Source organism: Ailuropoda melanoleuca, chromosome 12, assembly GCF_002007445.2.
Source record: "Ailuropoda melanoleuca isolate Jingjing chromosome 12, ASM200744v2, whole genome shotgun sequence".
Classification (NCBI taxonomy): domain Eukaryota; kingdom Metazoa; phylum Chordata; class Mammalia; order Carnivora; family Ursidae; genus Ailuropoda; species Ailuropoda melanoleuca.
In genome coordinates, this window is record NC_048229.1 from 77,122,107 (window position 1) to 77,142,411 (window position 20,305).

Sequence of the window (20,305 nt, forward strand, 5' to 3'; positions counted from 1 at the left end):
GCATCACCTAACTGCCACACCCACCCCAGGAGGGAGAGCTTGTTCGTTGGCCCCATTTTTCAGATGAGAAAACTGAGGCAGCTTGCCCAGGAAGTGGCAGAGCCAAGATTCTCACCCTGGGCAGGCTGATGCCAGAAGGCTTTATATTGGGTGGTGCCAGTCTGAGCGGAGAAGGGCGGGGGGAGGGGGGGACACCAAGTGCAACCAGGGTGTCTTTCTCCACTTCGAGGACCACCTCCCTAGGAGAAAAGGCCGGATTGGTTGGGTCGGGGCCCTTGGGTCCTCTGTTTACTGACTCAGCCCCGCCCGGGGGGGGGGGCGCCTGGCACCCTCATCACACCCCCCACGGCCGGCCCCTTTAAGGCCGGCCCTGGGTCTAGTGCAAGTTCATTCATCCAGGAGCCCCTGCTGACTCACGCTTATGAAAGTGGTTTTCGTGGCCCCGCCCCCGCCCGCCTCCTCCCGGGCCGTGAAATACCCCGGCCTCCCCGCCTCGCACAGCCTCCTCGGTCCCCACGGGGAGACGGCCTCCTGCTCCGCCGCCGCTCCGAGAGTCGGCCCTCCCGCCGCGCGCCAGCCCAAGCTCCCCGTGCCCCCGCTCCGGTTGGGTGAGTGGCCTGAGCAGGGCGGGCGGGTGGGAGACGCGGGCAGGGGGGGCCCCGCGGGCCCGGCGGGCCACTTTGCCCGCCGCCGGCGCCTCCGTCCCCAGGTGCCCGGCCCCCTCGGCCGCCGCCGCCCCGACCCACGTGACGCCGCTCCAGGCAGGAAAGGGAGGTGTGGCCGCCCGGGCGCGCTGCCCGCCGCCCAGGCCACTGGGTCCTGCGGCGGGGCTGGCTGCGCCTCTTGTCCGCCCCCCGGGGTCCCGGGCACTTGGCGCCTGACAGCTTGGGGTGCTGAGCACGGGGCGGGGGGTGGCCCCAGGTGGGGGAGGCTCCGGAGGGAGGGGGCGCAACCCGGTGGCCCCGAGGCTGCGGGCAGGTAGCAGTCATGTCCACGCACCGTCCTCACCCTCACTCTGCCTCAGCCTCCTGTCGCTTTCTTGGTGGCACTGTCACCACGCTCTTTCTGCAGAGGGACCTTGCCCACTGCCTGACAGGTACGGCGGGCAGGACTTGCACTCGTGGGCATCGTCTGGCACATTCCTGGGCCAGAGGCCTCCTCCGGCCCCATCGTGGTCTCTCCCTCTGGCCCAGGGATAAGAACGCCCTCTGGCTGGGTGGGCGCGGGGGTGTCTCAAAGTCAAGTGAGCAAAGGGCCACCAGCGGGCCGAATAAGTGCAGCCGTACAGGTGTCCCGGAGGCTCAGAGCAGTTTTAGCTCTAGCAACCCTAGAAGTAGGGGAGCTACAAACTTCAAGGAAACATCACGTCATTTAATGCTGCCAATCTTCCCATTTCTTCTGTGCTTATTTGCTTCTGTGAATGACAGTCTCTCCCGGGAGCTGTTTGCAGTTGGCACTTGCCGTCTTCAGCCAGGAGGGACTCGAAAAAAAGTTAACATTAAAAGTTGGCCATTCCAACGCCACAAAACTAAAACGCCATAAATGAAAATGAAAATAGTTTCAGATTCTCCGCAGTCACTTGGCAATGTGCTCGTTCTTCCAAGGTAATGAGCGCTCTCAGCTGCCCCGGGACCTCGGGATACTGCACAGGAAGTGACCTGGGGTGATGACCTCATGTATGTGGCATCTAGAGGCTTCTGGGAGGGAGCACTGAGCTTGGAGCCCAAAAGCCCTGGTGGTAAATGGGTCCCTCCGACCCCCGGGAAGCAGGATAAGAGGCAAACCAAGGGCTCCTAGGAGTGCCTTTCGCACTGGGAGGGGGATGGTGGTGAAGGAGGGTGTGGGGACCCTCAAAGGGACAAAGGAGGTGAAGGGCGTAGCCCAGGGTGGGCATGCTTTGGGGGCTATGGGGAGTCCAGGTGGACTCAAACCCCAGGGGGTCAAACTTGTTCTGTCACCCACTGGCTGTATGACCTCGGGGGCATGGCCTCACCTTCCTGAGTCTCAGCCTTCACATCAGTGAAGTGGGTTGCCATGAGAATTAAAGTTGTAAGGCATAGGGAGCTCTCAGCAAGGACATGGGTCCCCATTGCTGTTTATTCTTGGGGACAGTGGAGACGAGGGGTGGGACCCTGGGATTGTTTGGAGGTTCCAGGAGAGCATGCTGGGGGAACTGCAGTCCTGCTCCCCAGGGCCACCAGGCTCACCCAGTGCCCCACTGAGAAACTGCTCCCTCCCCACTGGGAACGTGGCCCCTGGCCTCCCCCCGCCCCCGCCCTGCGCCGGCAGTGGAAACAGAGCAGAAGGGTGAGCAAGGACAGATGGGCATGCTGCGCTCTGCCCACTGGCAGAAGCTGTCACACCCTGTCACTCTGTACTCTCGAGCCCAGCTAGATGACCTCAGCTGCCCTATCTGTAATATGGGAGTGAGTGCAAGAGTACGCACTTAAATGAGGATTCAATGAGTTCATGTGTATGAAGTGTTTAGAACATGCTTGCTCCCAGGGGTGCCTGGGTGGCACAGCGGTTAAGCGTCTGCCTTCAGCTCAGGGCGTGATCCTGGCGTTATGGGATCGAGCCCCACATCAGGCTCCTCTGCTGGGAGCCTGCTTCTTCCTCTCCCACTCCCCCTCCTTGTGTTCCCTCTCTCACTGGCTGTCTCTATCTCTGTCAAATAAATAAATAAAATCTTAAAAAAAAAAAAAAAGAACACGCTTGCTCCCCAGCCAGCTCTTCATAGACATGCGCAAATGTTAGCCGTTTGTGTGGTTGGTGGGGTTCATGGTGGTGACGCCACCCCTAAATCCTCTCCCCAGTGGACGGCACGGCCCCTGCAGGGACACTGGTGTGGAGAAGGCTGCGCAGTCCACGCTGCCACCTTTCATCTCCTTTGGCCCCGGGGCTCCCCCAGACAGGAGGAGGAGGCTGTCGGTGGCCCTGGGCCCCGGGGCCCAGCGGAGGCAGGGAGGGCTGTTCTCAGGATGAGGGAGTCCCTGACATGCCACCTGACATGACACTTCCCGCCGTGTGTCCTTCAGCTCTGAGCCTCCCTTTCCTCACCTGCCAGCAGCGGTGACACCGCTCACGTCTCAGGGCTGCCGGACCCCATTCTCTCACTTAGGTCAAACCCCTTGCACACTGTAAAGTGCAGGGAGAAGGTCTGTTGTCGTCACTGGCGGAGTTTTCTTACCGACCCGTCTGGGGGGAACTGTTCCTTGTCCATCTGCTCGGGACCTGCCTGGGGGCAGATGCTGGGGTTTCTGTCACTCTGCACATATCCAAGGTCGTATTCTGGCCTCGGTCATGTTTGGTCACTGGTCAAGATTTTTTCTTACAAGTGTGAATTAGTTGCCCGCTTTCCAAATCAGAGAATGCACATAAAAATCGGAATTCTGCCTTCCCTGGGAGAATTCTGAAGGCAGTGACCCTGGGTCCCCATCCCTGGGTGTCCAGGCCACGTAAGTGCCCACGCACTCTTTTACGTGTGTGTGTGACCCTGGGCTGAGCCCCGGGTCTCCCTGGGGCAGGCCAGTGGCTGGCATGGGGCACACACAGGAAAGGCCTCAGCACCAGTGTCAAAGCCAGCTCCGTGACGCGGAGCAGCTGTGCGCCCTCTCTGGGCTCTGGCCTCTCTGGGCGTCTGTGACGGGGGACCATAAGTGACAGCGCTTTCTGCGTGGACAGCGTGAGGAGCTCATGAGGAGTCGCTAGGTCCGCGCTAAAAGCCACACATTCCTCACACGCTCATGTGGACGTTGCCTTGCCCTCAGGACGGCAGGGTGTGGGCAGTGGGTGAGGTCGGAGGCACCGTTAGCTGGGTTTGGGGGATGTGGAGCAGGTCGGTCTGGACCCTCCTCCCGCATGTGCGGCCCCAAGAACTGGGTTTAATTCCCTGTGAGTGATGTGATGTGATGTGATGTGATGTGATGTGATGTGATGTGATGTGATGTGATGTGATGTGATGTGATGTGATGTGATGTGCGCCTATGGCCAGCAGGGGGCGCTGTTGTTCCAGAGACAAGACCGTTTACCAAGTCCCCCTGTTCCAACTGAGCCCCTGCAGCTGGCAGTGGGCACTGGTCCTTGCCCAGGGGCACATTTGCTCCACCCAGTGCTTCACGGCCATTGCCTCAGTGTGTCCCCCAACAACGTGATGTTGGGGGTAGAGACTACTATTCCCATTTTATAGATGAGGAACCAGACCCAGAGAGGTCCAGGAATGGGGGCCTGTGGTCACCAGCGAGGAAGCACCTTGCCGGGTGATGGCTCCTGCACCGGAGACCTGAGGGCTGGATTGTGGGGTGGGGGCTGCGGTGATCACGAAAGTGCTGAGCAGGGCTTGTCCCCAGGCGAGGCAAAGGAGGCCTTACAGAAGATGCACCGTAAGCTTTGGGGATTGTTATTGTCTGCTGGTGAAATGGGGAGAGTGGGGTGAGGCTCAGAGCTGGAGGTGACAGGCTGGAGGAGGGGACCCTGCCTAGTGGGGTGGGGGTGGGGGAGGTTTGTTTGGAACGGAACAGGTGTGAGGAGGAGAGAAGGAACAGGGGAGTGGCATCCCGACAGGCCTCAGCAAGGACCTTGGACTTGACCCTGAGGGCCACGAGACAACACCTCATAGCTGGGAAGGGAGTGCATGACACCCCAAGCTCACGGAGTGGCCTTTCCTCCCCCCTTGCCCCCAGGTCAGCTGCCAGCTGCGAGCCCCCCACCAGCCACAGCCATGAGCACCTGGAGGAAGGGCCACCTCGGCACCAGCAGCTCGGAGCCCCTCACGGTCATTGTCATCGGTGAGTGCGTGCAGGGGGAGGGGCCCCACTGAGCCCCTGGGGCGGAAGGTCAGGAGCCAGGCAGGCCCAGGCCCAGCCTTTCTTTACAAAAGTTGTCTTCAAAATTGGCCGTTGAGGATTCAGGATGTGCCTGGTGCTATGCCTAGCAATTTATAAAATGTGATCCCTCCAAGAACCCACAAAGCTGGAGCAGAATGGTCCACTGAGGCTGCCCAGTGAGGGCGAGGGGGCCCTGGTCCTAAGTCTGCAGCGGTCCCTGTGCTTACCCCGTGCCTGGCATTCTGCTAGGCGGACGTGGCCGAAGCATGTGGTACCTGCCCTGGGGTCTGCAAAACCAGGCACAGGTGCGCCTCCCCTCATCAGTGGCCATTTCTGTAAATCAGAAACAGCTGAACAGCGGTGCTCGCCAACGGTGTGTCCTAAGGGCGCTCTACAGACGGGTACTATTCGGCTCAGCGCAAGATAAGGCGGGGGCGGGGGAAGCCGATAAGTGGAGAAGCAATGTCACGAGGGAAATGCCCAAGCAGCGCCGCAGTCTTGGGGACTGGGGGCCCCACAGGTGGCTCTGCACCCCTCCTTAGCCCCTCCCCAAGTTCACCCCCCAGAGCCCAGGAATCTATCCTGTGATATTTTACTTCTCCGTCTGACCAGCCACACAGCTCTGGGAGGACAGGACGAGTTCTTAGTGATCTTAGCATCTCTGTCATGTTGCTGTGTGACCACAAGCAAGTTACTTAACCTCTCTGATCCCCAGCTCCCTCAAGCATGAAAGGGGGAAAGGGTAGCCTGCACCCCGCTAATGTTATTGGGGGGCACAAAATGGGCTCGTGCACTTTAGGGCTTCGTGGGGGGCGTGCTCCAGCAGCAGCCTCTGTCACGTCTTGCTGTTGTGTTACTAAAACCCCTTGACACAGAGTAGGCACTCTGTAAACGTGCGTGGTTATCACCTGTGCCCCGCTGTTGTCACGTAGTACCCCGTAGGCTCTCCGCGGTCGGTTCTTACTTCCTTATATTATCATGCACGGTGCCTGACACACACTAAGGACTGACTTACTGTTTCATTTTTATGAATAAAGAGCAAATCAGGGAATCAGGTCAAGAGCAAAGCCCTGGGAGCTGGGGGTCTGTGGCACCTGATAGCACTGCCCTCTGACCCCACCCTCTCTCCTCAGGCAATGGCCCCTCGGGCATCTGCCTGTCCTACCTGCTGTCGGGCTACACCCCCTACGTGAGAGCAGACGCCGTGCACCCCCACCCGCTACTGCACAGGAAGCTCACCGAGGCCCCGGGCGTCTCCATCCTGGACCAGGTGGGCCAGGGCTCTGGGCGCGGGACGGGGGGCACGTCCACCCTGGGAAGCAGGGCAAAAATGAAAAGACACGTTTGTGAGACACGAGACCCAACGAGGACTGTGAGTGGCCGCACGTCAGGCCGGGAAACTATGAGAGAGGAAGCAGGGCTGTCTTTTGAGCCCTGCAAATGCCACACCTGCTTGTCCCACGTGCCCTAGACTGGTGGGTCTACACCTGCTCTCTCGGGCGCACTTGGCAATATCTGGAGACGATGGCAGTTGTCACAACTGGAGCGGTGGCACTCGGGACTCACAGGGTCGCGGCCAGGGATGCCATTTAACCCCCTACAGTACACGGGCCGGCGCCCACCGCAGAGCGCAAGCTGCCCAAATGTCATTAGTACCGAAGTTGAGACATCCTGCCTGAATACTTTGGTTCACTACCCCCTGCCCAAGAGGACTCGCCAATCCTCCATCCATGCTCCTTGCCTTCCAGAAGGCCACTCATTGTCCACCCCCCACTTCCGACATCACCCATCCTCCTAGCTCCTCCCGCCCTCAAGTTGGCTGATGAGGAAGTAAGCTGCCATTTGGTCTAGATCAGCATTTTTCAAAATGCCTTCTATAGGACATTAGTGCCTCAGAGAAGATGTTCCTACTCCAGTAAGTCTGAGAGAGATTGGTTTGGCAAAACTAAACAGGTAAATTCGGCTGCAGGACTTGTCAGAGCCTTTAACTTGTTGATGTGCATTATCTCCTTCTGTGAGGCAGCATTTTCCAAGCTTGTCTGACCACCCTGATATGGTGGGAATGCAAGATGGGGCAGCCTTGCTCCAGTGCCCCTCTGACCTATGCACCACCTCCAGGACCTGGATTACCTGTCTGAAGGCCTTGAAGGCCGGTGTCAAAGCCCTGTGGCCCTGCTCTTTGATGCCCTCCTGCGCCCAGACACAGACTTTGGGGGAACCATGGAGTCCGTTCTCACCTGGAAGCACCAGAAGGAGCGAGCCATCCCCCACGTGGTCCTAGGCCGGAACCTGCCTGGAGGAGCCTGGCATGTGAGTGGGGGCTGGGAGAGGGTGAGAAGGGCTTTGAGCCGAATCTACCCGAAGTCTTGGGGAGACTCCTTCCCGAGGGTTAGAACTCTTCCATTTCCGGACTTTCCCTATTCCCTCCCCCTCCTGCTCTCCCACCCCCTCCTCTCCCTCCCTCTCCACCTGCCCTTTCTGCAGCCACCCCAGCTAAGGCCTCCCATGTCCTTCCTCCCTACCGGGCCGGGGGCTCAGAGAGGCCTGGACCAACGGGCTCCTTTTGCACACAGTCCATTGAAGGCTCCATGGTGACCCTTAGCCAAGGCCAGTGGATGGGGCTCCCGGACCTGCAGGTGAAGGAGTGGGTGTGCAGGAAGCGAAGGTGAGGCAGCTCTGCAATGCCCGGGGTGGGCGGGGGCGACGGGGCACACCCCCACACTGAGCCCAGGAGCCAGAGGTATGGAGGCTCTGAGGCTCCCCTAGCCTGCCCTTCCTCTTACTCCAGGATGGGAAACTGAGGCTCAGAGGGGGAGAGGACTTGCCTGGGACCACAGGGGGCTGGGCTCACCCCAGGACTCCCTGCCAGTGCTCCCTCCACCTGAGGCACAACCTCCCACCACCCCCTCCCCGCACCCTGGGGAGCATCCCAGCCTCTAAGGAGGGCGTGGCAGCTGGCCCTGCCCTGAGCCTCTGGCCGGCCTCCCCCATCCTCTGGCCTCCCTGCTGCCCTTCCCACCACTCAAGCCTGGCCTGGAATAATATTCTCCTTACTTCGAGGTCAGCTAATAGAATGCACTTCCTTTTTAAGAAATGCTCTTGCAATAGAAACGTAACCACACACAGAAAAGGAAGACAACGCAGCCCAACCCCACGCCTCTTCCTGTCGCGCTCCCGTTTGGGGGTGTTTCCCCCATCTTGTTTCCTGCTCCATCATGACCACATGGCACACGTCTGACCGTCCTGGAGGAACACCTCAGTCACTGAACAAATGAATTCCAGTCCCTGCTCATCCTGGGGATTGAGGCAGAGTGTTGCCCAGTGCTCCGGGGGGGCAACGAGGGGATCGCCACTTGGGTGGTGGCTGACCTTGTGAGATGTCCTGTTCCCTCTGACCCCAGGGGCCATGACAGGGACCTGTCATCCCCACCCAGCAACTACATTTTACAAAGACTCTGTCCCAGTGGGTTTGGTAGGAAGATGTCCAGGCTGGTGGAGTGATGTGTTAACAGAGAAACAGGAACTTCAATTTTAATTGTAGACAAACCCTTTTATATCCTACTTGTAAATTCAACATTATAGCATAAGGATCTCATGTGGGGAAGACAGTGTTTGTAGCCATCCTTTTATGTGGCTGCGTAGTATTCCCGATTCAGCAGCTCTCCCTGCCTGTTCCTGTTCAAGAGCCACGCCCCCCTGCCCTCCAGGGGCTGTGGGGTGCCAGAGCCCCACCCAGTCCTGGGCTTTCCTTCTTTCCCACCTGCCCTTCTTAGAAAGAACCCCGCACGTACTATCTTAGGACCATTCTCCAGGACAGTCTTTACTCAGGGAAGGGGAAGTGACAAATTTCCAGTTTCAGAAGCAGACTGGCACGCTGGGCTGCATGGTGGCCTTGGGGGATGCGCTGTGAGCGAGCACTACCATCGGTCCTGGTGGGTGTCCTGTAGGATCCTCCATTTTTTTTTTTTCAATTTGAGAGGTGGGGCGGAACACGAGAGGGGGGAGGAGCAGAGGGAGAGGGACAAGCAGACTCTGCGCTGAGTGCAGAGTCTGACTTGAGGCTCAATCTCACGACCCTGAGATCAGGACCTGAGCCAAAACCAAGAGTCAGACATTCATCCAACCGCACCACCCCGGCACCCCACGTAGGATTCCCCTTAAGCGAGTTTCTCCTGAACAACGTGTCCGCAGTTGGAGAAAGTAACCCACCTGAGGTTGCACAGGTAGACAGAGGGAGGAGCTGAGATCATGCCCAAGCCCACAGCTCAGCCACCTGGCGACACCAGCTTTGCGGTCATCGCCCTGGGAAGGGTGGCAGTAAAAGCAAGAGGAACAACGCTGATAGTAAAGTAGTCTCTGCCGTCACGGTGTGTACGGGGCCTCGGCCAAGTGCTTTGCATGGGCTGTTTTTAAATTTGTGTGTTGTATTGAAACACGGCCACCTATGGACGAGTGCACAACTCCAGTGCATGCAGGAGGACGGAATGTCTCAGCTCACACCTGCACTGCGGCCGCCCAGAATCAAAGCTAGACCCCCTACCCCCAGAAGCCCCCACGCAGCCCCCTTCCTCCCTCCTGGAGGAGCCACTCCTTCACTTCTAACTCCATACATTAGCTTTACCTGTTTCTGAACATGATAGGAAGGGGATCCTAGCATCTTTCTGTAGATGAGTATTTAGTCCTGGGAGGTAGTACTAGTGGCGGGCTGTCACCTGCCACTTACTATCTGGCAGGTTCTAGCCTAAGATCCGTTCACACCACTGTCTCATCCTCTCAATAATCGCATGAAATCATTCCGTCACCGCCATCCTCCCCGTTGCACAAATGAGGAAACCGAGGCACAGAGCGTTTCAGGCACATAGCACCCCAACAGCAGAGCCAGGATTTGAACGCAGGCCACCTGGTTCTGGAGGCCACAGTCTCACCCCCACCCTGATGAGATACCCAAATTTGCTTCATTTTCCACATGAGGAGCTGGAGGCTCCAAGGGGGTAAACTGAGTCCCGCAGGGGGGGAGGCAGAGCCACAGTCTAGCTCCAGGGCCTGCCGCCTACCTGTTCAACGCTGTCGCACCTGATCTCCCCCACACCCTGGTCTGCTCTCTGACATCCTCCCTCCCCCATCCTTCCCTTCAGAGGTCTTCGCAACAGCCGGGCCACGGCTGGGGACATCGCTCATTACTACAGGGATTATGTGACCAAGAAGCGGCTGGGCCACAACTTCGTGTCTGGTGCCGTGGTCACGGCCGTGGAGTGGGGGACACCTGAGTCCAGTGGCTCTGGGGTCCAGGACCCCGGCCCTCTCTTCCAGGTGAGCGGCTTCGTGACCACCGAGGACCAGAGCCGGCAGCCCTTCTCCCTGTGCGCCCGCAACGTGGTCCTGGCCACGGGCACGTCCGACAGCCCGGCCCGGCTGGGCATCCCCGGGGAGGCCCTGCCCTTTGTCCACTATGAGCTTTCGGCCCTGGAGGCGGCCATGCGGGCAGGCACGGTGAGCCCCGCCTCGGACCCCGTCCTCATCGTGGGCGCGGGGTTGTCGGCCGCTGACGCGGTCCTCTACGCCCGCCACTACAACATCCCGGTGATCCACGCCTTCCGCCGGCCCGTGGACGACCCCGGCCTGGTCTTCAACCAGCTGCCCAAGATGCTGTACCCCGAGTACCACAAGGTGCACCAGATGATGCGGGAGCGGTCCATCCTGTCGCCCAGCCCCTACGAGGGCTACCGCAGCCTTCCCGAGCACCAGCTGGTGCTGCTCAAGGAGGACCGCCAGGCCGTGTTCCAGGACTCCCGGGGCCTCCAGAAGGTCTTCGGCGTTGCCCTGGTGCTGGTGCTCATCGGCTCGCACCCCGACCTCTCCTTCCTCCCCGGGGCAGGTGCGAACCTGGCTGTGGACCCTGATCGGCCCCTGAGCGCCAAAAGGAACCCCATTGATGTGGACCCTTTCACTTACCAGAGTGCCCGCCAGGAGGGCCTGTACGCTGTGGGGCCGCTGGCGGGGGACAATTTTGTGCGGTTTGTGCAAGGTGGGGCCCTAGCGGTGGCCAGCTCCCTGCTGAGGAAGGAGGCCAGGAAGCCACCCTAGCGCCTGGCCTGGCCTTCTCGTACCCAGGCCCTAAAGAGGAAGGGAGATTCCTACAGCCCTCCTGGACACCCCAGTGAGGGAAGGGGGCCTCTCCTGGCAGGAGACAGGAGGGTCCATGAGCGCATGCAACAGGCCTCTCGGATGAAGAGGAGTGGGGAACCCAGGCTACCTGGACTGGGACTAGTGCCCAGAGTGGGAACAGAGGCTGCAGGCCAGGGTAGGCTGTGATTTGGGGTGAAAGCTGCTGGTATGAATTGGGGTCACCAGGGCCAGCTGAGCACTGAGCCAAGAGGACTCCAGGCCCTACTCTTTCCAGATTCGGGTCCCAATTAAACCAGTGCCTGCCTCCGCTCATGTTTCTGAGGATTCTGTGTGTGGGGAGGGGGCTGGGCGCCCCGGGCGGGGGGCGGGGGAGACACAGGGCCATATGGAAGGTCCTTGGGCTGGAGAGTTTTGTGACAAGGGATGGTGCCCCAAGTCGAGGCACAGCTGTGTTAGGGAAGTAAGGGGAGGCAATGTGGGGGTATGCTGGGGAGGCTTTCACAGCCCCTGCCCGCCCCTCCAGCCTAGTCCCTGCCCCTCTCCCACGTTCCCTCCCAGCCGTGCTGTCTCTTTTCAGTCCCTCATGCTCCCCATCGTTGCACCTGCCACAGGGCCTCTGCAGGGGCCCATCTCCTGCCCAGTCCTTCCACTCTCTCAACCTAAGGATCACTCCCTCCACATGTCTTCCTCTGCCATGAGCCCCTCCATGGTCACCAGGACAATCCCGTTCGTGGTCCAAGGTTCATGGCAGTTAAGTATTAATGGTTCATTTATCTATGGAATCACTCCAGTATCTGATTCTGCCCACTTAGATCTAGGTCCCAGGAGGCCAAGGACCGGGGGGCCCCCCCCCCCACCAGTCCCATTAGTGCAACCCAGCGCCTATCACGGGCCTTAACTCGTCCTTTGGACAGATGGATGAGGGGTGGATGGGGTGTGAGGGGAAGAGGGCGTTCTGGGCCACCAGTCTGAGCGCCGTGCTATGGGAGGGGGAGGTTTGAGGGGGCATGCAGGCCCCCGGGAATGGTGGGGGAGGCCCAGCGCGTGGGCATTGGTCCCTAGAGCTGCAGCCAGCAGAGGGCGCTCCGGGCTCGCCGGACACCTGCGCTCCGGCCCTTGCGTCGGCGCCACGGGTGGGGTGGGGACCTTCGGGAGGGGGGCAGCGGGAGATTTTCGGGGGGTGGCCCCCAGGGAGCCCCTGGCTGAGCAGCCAGACGCCCACCGACCCCACGCCTCCTGGGCAGCCTCTTCCGTGGCCGGGCTGGGGTCCAGCCCCCAGCACCGTGCCCCCGCGGTTAAACCCCTGCCGCCGCGCCCGGCTCCCGGGGGCGGGGTGGGGGACGGTGGACGCGAGGCACGTGGCTCGGGGTCCAGGCGGGGCGGCCCCCTGGCCCCCGACGACCCCGACGCCCCCGCTGCGGACCCCGGCCCCAACTCGGGGCCGGGCTCGCCGCGCGGGGGCACCGCCGTCATCCTGGACGTGAGTACGCGCCGGCCGGGACCCCTAGCCCCTTCCTCCTACCCGGGTGCTCCCGACGCCGCCCTCCTGCGCCCCCGCCGGGACCCGCGAGGCCCCCTCCTCCCCGGGCGGGGGACCCCCGGCCCTTTCCCCTCTGCGTCCCAGAGCGCGACCCCAGCCCCTCCGAGCCCTGGCCGATCTCCATCCCAGTCTAGCCTCGTCTCTGGACCAAGACGGTCCTCCTCCTCTCGCCCCCTCCCTCCATTTCTCCGGATCCCCACCTTCTCGGAGCCTGAACCCTGGAGCCTTTCGAACTGGCCACCGCCCCCCTACTTTTGTGCTAGCTAAACCCTTACCATTTCCCCCAGCCCTGCACCTCACCCTTTACCCTCACCCCTGTTGGGTATGTGAGCCCCTGCCGCCTCCGGCCCCCTCCTCCTCTTCATCCCAGATCCCCACGTGAATCGCTACTTTTCTGAGACCCCCTCCCCTTCCAGCCTCTGGCTCCGGTGCCCCTTTTCTCATTCTGGCCTTAGACCCTGAACCCTGTATGCCCGTCCCCACAGCCCCTTTCACCCCAGGCACCAGTTCTTTGAAAATGAAGCCCCCTCCCCACCTGTGTCTTCCCCTTCTCCTTTCAGTAGAGCTGGGGCCACCCCTATCTGCTCTGAGCCTGGACCCCTTTGGGCTCCCCGCCCCCACCCCCGCGCTCCACTCGGAGCCCGTCTGTCCTCCACTCCTTCCACACCCTCTACTCAAACCACCCCCCCATCCCCTCTGGGATCCAAACCACCCATCTCTGGGAAGCCCACCTCACCCTCCCACCCACTCCCCAGGAGTGGGAGGAAGATTCTACAGGGTGGACTGCTGGGGGTGGGAGACTAGCTCTGTAGAGTGAGGGAGAGGCGGAGGGGGCTCTATCCTGGGCGCCACCCCCACCTCCTAACTGCACAGCGGTAGGTTGTGCGTGTCCCATGAGGGTCCTGTGCCTGGTGGGTTTTGGGGAGCGTTGTGTCTGTGTGTGTCATTGTTGAGGGGAGCGCGGATTTCCTCTCACCTTCCCTTCCTCTCTCCCGGAACCCACAGTTGGCTCTGTGCAGAGAGGGCTGGGCAGGGCAGGGGGAGCTGTGCTGTGGGTGCTTGTGGCTGCCCGCACACAGACACACACACACACCCTCTCAAGACCCCAGCACACACACACACACACACACACACACACACCCTCTCAAGACCCCAGCGCGCGCACACACACACACACACACACACACACACACACACACCCTCTCAAGACCCCAGCATAGTTCATGTGGGAAAGCGCTGGGCCCACCTTTGCAGGGAAGCCCTGTCCAGACGCTTCCTGTTTCTAGCGGGGCGGGTAGTGGGCTCCGGGGTCCTCCTCCTGCTGGTGTGTGTGGGCTCTGAGCCTCCATTTCTTCATCTGAGAGATGGAGTGGCGAGTGGGGGTGGGGAATGGACTCGTGGACCCCTGAGGGTGGGACCTCTGGGAGCTCTGCAGTCAGGAGCAGGGGTGTGGAGGGCCCTGGGTGGGGCTTTGGGAGGGCCTGGGTGCTCTGGGCATGGCTCCCCCCTCTGCCCCAGCACAGTGGCTCCTGGTCAAGTAGCCCAGACTAGGGTTCCAGCTGAGGGAAGGGGGTGGTGTCTGAGAAGCCCTTCCTGAGCTGTGGCTTCAATCTGTCACAGTCTCAGGTGCTTGGGGGGGGGGGACATCTGTCCTTGGCCCCAGGGCAAGAACCCAAGGTGGGATGGTCAGAGGGGGTGATGCCTCCCCCTCCTCCTTCTTATCAGCATGGCTCCCCTCATCCTAAAAATACCAGGAGGAGTAGTCATCTGGTCTCCCCTCAGGTTTGGGAAGCTGTTGTCTCCCCCCTCCCCTCCCAGTGTAGCCAGAACCTTGCATCTACAGCTGGGTTTCCCAGCTCCTGGTGGCCTGCTTCCCCCCCTCCCCCTCCTGAGAAACAGTCCAGTCCTGCCCCTGGCTCTCCAGTCGCCAGGCCTGGAGTGCCCTTAGCAGACATCTCTGTTTAGACTTAACCGACCTCCCTGGAGGAAATCGGGGCTCCCGCGGGGTTCTGGGAGGGGTGCAGTGGCTGCATCTGGGGGACACGGATGCCAAGTGTGTGACTGAGCGTAGCTCAGTGGGTGCAGCCGTGGGGACCTCTGGCTCTGGAAGCACACCCGCAAGCATGTGGATGGGCGTGTGCACGTGTCCTCGTGTGTGCACGCATGTCTGTCAGTGTGGCCGTGGGTAGGCTGGCGGCACAGAAGGAGAGTGGGCCCTGCTTCCTCGCAGGCGGTGGGGAGGGCTCTGCCTGAAGCCTCCCTCCTGCCGCATCCCAGCCGGGGTCTCTTCCTGGGGGAGGGGCTGCTCCCCCACCCGCCCCAGGAGTGGGATCCCAAGATGAGTCAGAAGCCACTGGAGGGCGCTTGCCCCTCTGGGGCCCACACTGACTGTAGTTCTCTTCTCTGCAGATTTTCCGCCGGGCCGACAAAAATGGTGAGTTTCCCTCCCTGGCTGTGCCCTGAGTGAGGCCCTGGCTCTTTCTGTCCTGATGCTTCAGGGGAAGGGGCCATGGGTAGGCGCATGGACAGCCTTGCACCTAAAGGTTAAAAGTACAGGATGCTGAAGTCAGAAGGCCAAATCCTGGCTCTGCCCTGTGCCTCAGTTTCCCTGTCTATACAGTGGAATGCCCATAGTTCCTACTTAGTAGGGGTGCCACAGGGATTCAATGACTTGGTGTCTGTGATGCCCGGATGTCTTGCATATGGTAGATGCTTGGTGGACGTCAGCCTTCATGCAGCTGGGCCGGACCAGAGCAGGTAGGGGGTGCCCAGGGACCACCCCTTAAGGAAGCCCCCAGCCTCACTCCAGGCCCTTCCCAGCCCTGGCACATGTCTTCCTCACTGCAGCCTAATGCACTCGGTGCTCTTGCTCCTGTTTTGACAATTCCATGGTGGCCCATAGAGGTTAAGTGACTCGCTTAGGGTCACCCAGCCACGTGAAGACAGCTGAGCTTGTGCTGCAGACGCCTGGATTTTCCCCACACCAGGCATCCTCCCCGACCATGTGTGTTCCACGTTGCTGGGGCCAGTGGATTCGTGACACTGCTCTTCTCCTGACTTCTTGGAAAGGCTTCCCACCACCCCGTATGAGGGAGGTGGGGGCTTGAGAGTGACCAAGTTTCCCAAGGCCCCCCTGAGCCTCACAGTGGCAACAAGGAGCAGCACAGCTGCTGTCCTTACTCCTGGGGCCAGAGAAAAGCCAAGACGTAGTCCCTCTGCAGGCCTCAGCTTCCCCATCTCTAAAGTGGGCTGATAACACTTAACCTGCCTGCGTCCTTGGCTGTTGGGAAAATGCAGGAAGGAGATGTGGGAAGGGTGGGCAACAGGAGGCCCTCAGGCCCCAGCGCCTGTCCTGCGTGGGCTGGAGTTACAGGTGGCAGTTCTAACCTGGGTCCCTACACCCTCCCACCCCCGGCGGTGGTGCTTACTGCTGACCCCCCCCGCCCCCGTGGTGTTGGGGGGTGGACTGTGAGGCCTTGGTGGGGGGGGGCTGCACAGACCTGGACCGGAAGTCAGGGCCTGGGGGTCTCCATCCCCTGCCTCCTTCCTTGGGCATGACAATGGCCCCTCCCAGGCCTCTTGGGACACAGGACTCTCAGCAGCAGCTCCATTTGGATCAGGGAGGAGGGAGAGGGATGTGGGAGACCTTCAGTGACCTCGAGAAGGGCTCGTGGCATCTGGGCCCAAACAGCCTCCGAGGTTTGAGCAGGGGGTTGAGGGGCTTGATCCCTGATGCGTCTCTCTGGGGTCTTCAGTGTGCCGTGGCCTGGGTGGTCATCTTCGCACATCGTGAGCCCCTGGCTAGCAGGAATGTGGGCTGGTCCCTGTCGTGGGCCCGACGCGGGGCGTACAGGAGGTCCTCGCAAACGTCTGTGGGCTTCCAGGTAACGGCTCTATTCCTTGCTGAGTGCAGCTGTGCACGGCCGTGGGGTGCTGCGGGAGTCTGGCTGCGGGTCTCCCGGCGGGCGGCTGCGGGTCTGCGTGGCCGTGGCTCTGTAACGACCACCAGACGTACCGAGTGTGCATGGACCCGTGTGTGTGCGCACATACCCCTGTTTGGGTGGCATGCTGGCCTCCCTTCAGGCACAGATCGGGTCTCCTCCTGTCGCATGTTGTCCCGTCAGAGACTCTTTCCGCCCCTTGAGCACAACCGTGGGGTCCCTTGACTTCGCTCCGCGGCCCGCACAGAGGCCAGGCCCATCCTCCTCCTGGGGCCTCAGGTCTTCCTGGCCACCGCCGCCGAGTGGCCTTGGGGGATTGTCAGTGGGTTAATGTGGGTGTGTGATGTCAGGGAGGAGCTTCTGGGCCTGTGAGGCCGTGGAGTCCCTTCTCTGTCACAGTCCTAGCTCTGCCACTTGCCATCTCTGTGACCTTAGGCCAGTCAGCAAATGCTCAGGGCCTCAGTTTCCCCATCTGTGAGTGGGCATGATGATACTGGGACCCCCGTCAGTGGGCCCTGGTGGGGGTGTTGCAGAGTCCGGGTGCCCATGCCATGGGGAACCGTGAGCCCGATGCCACCTTGGGGGCGTGGACGCCATGGGCGTGGATACCAACAGGTGTTTGGTTCCTGCCTGCGCTCCTGGGGAGTTTGCCAACTGGGGGGCTGCTGGCGGCCACCGCGCACTCGTTCATCAGCCTCACTGGGGCTTCACTGTGCTCCTGCTGGGGTAAGAAGCATCACCCTCTTTTTAACGATGACCAAAGCACGGCCCAGAGCACGCAGGTGCGGGACTGCAGATCCTCGGCTGGGAGCAGGGCGGGCGCTCTGATTGGGATCACGTCTGGGGAAGGGGCTGGGGTAGCGTGCTCGCAGGTGGGCTAGAGCTGCAGACGGCGCGCACACGGCAAGCCAACACGGGTTGGTGCCGGCCCTGCCCTGGGCATCCACAGGAGCGATGGCTGGGGGTGCGAGGTGGGGTATGGGCACCTGGCATAAGCCTCCGGGATCGCAGGGCTGGGCGCTCGGGGCTGGCCTGTGCTGGCAGCTCCCGGGACAGAGGCTTCTTCACGGAGATAGACCCATCGTGGTCCTGAGGGGGAGGCCGAGGGTCAGGGTCTGCCCGCAGCCGGGGCATGAAGCCTGGAAGGGTGGAAGGTGGCATCCCGCGGAGGGGCGACTGCCAGAGCGCGTTTCTCTGCGGGGACATGGACACAGGCAGAGCCCTGGCATTTGAAAGGTCACCGTGACAGAGGCTGAGCTCATGCTCATTAGCGAAGACATCTGTGCACGGCCCGCTCGGCGTCCTTGCTGGGAGTGGGGGTGCCAGCCCGCTGCTCTGTGCTGCAGAGGCCCGGCGAGGAGCTCTTCCCTCATTAGCTGCTCGGGGTTCATCAGGGCTGTGGGAGGACAGTCAAGGTAAATGTCAGCCCAGAAGACTGTGCTCGGGAGGACTGGCGGGCGGCTCTCCGCCTGCTCTCCTGAGTGCAAACCGGATGGACGAGCCTGGACAGGCGGGAGGAGATGGAGGCAGGGAGATCGCCCACCGCCACCCTGTGCAGTGCCCGTGGCAGCCGTGACTAATCTGTCACCGCACACGTCCACGGAGTGCGGACTTGGCCTCAGCCCTTCCGCACAGCCCTGTGGGGTCTCGCCAGAAGGCTCTGCCCTGGGGTTGGGGTGAGAGCGTGGACTTGGGAGCCAGGTGGCCGAGGTTCTAGCTCCAGCTGCGGGGCCCTTGGCGGCTGTCTCGGTTTACCGCTCTGTACAATGGGAGTCTTGTGCAGACTGAATGCATAGAAAGAGGCCCACGTGTGGGCCGAGACTGCACGGTGCCTCCTTGTTTTTATCAGCAGCCTTGCCAGAGAAAACTTGGAAAGTCTCCTCTTTCTCACAGAGAAAGAGCCACCGTAGAGCTTGGTCGTTCACAGCTGGTAGCGTGAAGTCCTTTTCACGGCTGGTTTTTTTCTGTGTGTGTGTAGAGGTGGGGTGGTGCTTGTCTGCATTGTTGGGGGGAGGGGAACTCTTGTTTTTGCAAGTTACAAATTCTTTGCCCTCTGTGGCATGGGAACTTGAGCCGGAATCAGAGGCACAGGGGGAGGTTGCCCTTGGCCCACCCTCCCTCCCGCACATGCATTTTCTCCCTCTCTCCCGGCTCCTGAAACTGTAGGCCTGATGGGCCAGTGGAAGGACAGGGGGAGGGAAGCCGAGGCAAGGTGCGAGCATCTCCTTCCGAGGAGCTGGTACCTGGCCCTACTTTGAGCCCCGGCAGAGTTCGTGGGAGCAGAGAGAGGTCATCCCGAGCCTTTAAATACAAGAGTGGGGGCACCTGGGTGGCTCTGTCGGTTAAGCGTCTGACTCTTGGTTTCAGCCCAGGTCACTATCTCAGGGTCCTGGGATCAAGTCCCGCTCTGTGGGGGGTCTGCTGGAGATTGTCTCCCTCTGCCCAACCCCTGTGTCCTGATCCCCCACTCCCTCCTGACCAGGAAGGGGCCACTCTTTCTAATCCACACAGAGGTGCCACGTGGCTTGTAGGGACTTTGATTGCAGACTGGCTGGAAGTAACGGCAGGGGGTCTGTGCCGAGGACTGGGGCTTCCCTCTCCCTGACTTCCACGGCCTCCCACGAACGTGGCTCCTTTAAGGAGCAGCAGGAACTGGTCTGAGCTCATTGAGGAGGGGGCGGGAACAGCAGGAGTTTGCTCAGCAGGTGTGCCCTGCAGAAGTTGCAGGAGGGGGATGCTCCAGGACTGCCTCTCCCAGGGTCGCTGGTGGTCTGCCATGAGCCCCTCCTTCTGTGACCACCTGCCCCCAGACCATGAGCCATTCCCCCCACAGATGCTGGTGCCCAGGGGGGCTGCAGGCAGAGGGAGAAGAGGTGAGATGGAGGAGGGGGACTGGTGGGACACGGCGGCTGTGGGGCCCCTGCCGTCCCACAGAGGCTGGGCTCGCCTGGCGCTTCCTTCCCGCGCGGTTTGGCGTGTTCACCGTTGGGTCTCTGGCAGGGTGAGAGCTGCCTGCCCACTGCGGGCAGCCGTCTAGTGTCAGACGGCGTAAAGCTTTGGGCCCGAAGTTTGCCGTGTGGATGGGGCAGGGAGGAGGGAGGTGTTGCCTTCCCTGAGTCAGGACCTGGGTGCTGGGGTTGGAGATGATGCCAGTATGGGGGGATGATGTGGGCATTTGAAAGCAAGAGAGAAGGGTCATCAGACCCCCTGGCTTTGGTGCAGTGCTTAGACGGCACCCGCCCCCAGGTGTCGGGCGAGTCGGGAGAGAAGAGGGCCTGGCCCGCCAGGAGCAGGTGCTGCTCTGTGAATGTGTTGGTACACGACCCCGGCACACCGGCTACTTCCTTGCCGTGTTTGTTGGCTTGGGGATTATCTGTAAATGGGTGCTGATTCGTGGTTCGGGAATTAACTGGAGAAGTCAGTGATTTTCTGCAACCCGGAGTTTTCTAGTTAATTTGGGCCCTTGCTGGGCGGGAGATTATCCGGCAGGAGTTTATCTGTTGATTTGGGAGTTGTCAGGAGTTGGGGATGTCTTATCTCTTAGACACCAGCTGCTCTATCGCCTTCCTCCCTTCCTTGCAGACGATGGGAAGTTGTCCTTGGAGGAGTTCCAGCTCTTCTTTGCAGATGGTGTCCTCAACGAGAAAGAACTGGAGGACCTCTTCCACACGATCGACTCCGACAACACCAAGTGAGCCAGGCCCCCATTGCTGGGGCTGGGGTGTCCGGGGGGGGGTGGGGAGGGCCACCGTCCCCCTCAGCGAGGTGATCAGACGCTCCGTCTCCCACTCCCCTGAGGGGCAGGAGACCCGAGCTATCCCCACACTCGCTGACCCGACAGTCAGATCTGTTTGGCCCCCACTGGCCGGGGC

General features: G+C 61.1%; 2 protein-coding genes across 3 annotated transcripts in view; both read left to right on the forward strand.

The window, feature by feature from the left end:
• Positions 1-452: 452 nt before the first annotated feature.
• OSGIN1 (oxidative stress induced growth inhibitor 1) lies at positions 453-11,259 on the forward strand. Of its 2 annotated transcripts, none has more exons than XM_034638604.1 (6): positions 453-608; positions 4,683-4,787; positions 5,960-6,096; positions 6,945-7,136; positions 7,400-7,491; positions 9,962-11,259. In XM_034638604.1, exons 2-6 carry the CDS (start codon positions 4,721-4,723, stop codon positions 10,908-10,910), a joined length of 1,437 nt encoding a protein of 478 aa, XP_034494495.1. In that variant the 5' UTR covers positions 453-608; positions 4,683-4,720; the 3' UTR covers positions 10,911-11,259. The 2 variants fall into 2 exon arrangements, with proteins under 2 accessions (XP_034494495.1, XP_034494496.1); XM_034638605.1 differs by having other exon boundaries at positions 482-608; positions 4,688-4,787.
• Positions 11,260-11,959: 700 nt separating this feature from the next.
• The window catches only part of NECAB2 (N-terminal EF-hand calcium binding protein 2), a 29,834-nt gene continuing 21,488 nt past the window's right edge, over positions 11,960-20,305 (forward strand). The window contains exons 1-4 of the mRNA XM_034639043.1: positions 11,960-11,978; positions 12,197-12,432; positions 14,902-14,926; positions 20,016-20,124. Coding sequence (XP_034494934.1) covers positions 11,960-11,978; positions 12,197-12,432; positions 14,902-14,926; positions 20,016-20,124 — 389 coding nt within the window. The remainder of the gene's footprint in view (positions 11,979-12,196; positions 12,433-14,901; positions 14,927-20,015; positions 20,125-20,305) is intronic.

Bases quoted from the DNA above. Each gene is read 5' to 3' on its own strand.
- OSGIN1 (XM_034638604.1), top strand. From the start codon at position 4,721: ATGAGCACCTGGAGGAAGGGCCACCTCGGCACCAGCAGCTCGGAGCCC. The intron at 4,788-5,959 runs GTGAGTGCGTGC...CTCTCTCCTCAG, and splicing joins CCTCACGGTCATTGTCATCG to GCAATGGCCCCTCGGGCATC. The intron at 7,137-7,399 runs GTGAGTGGGGGC...TTTTGCACACAG, and splicing joins TGCCTGGAGGAGCCTGGCAT to TCCATTGAAGGCTCCATGGT.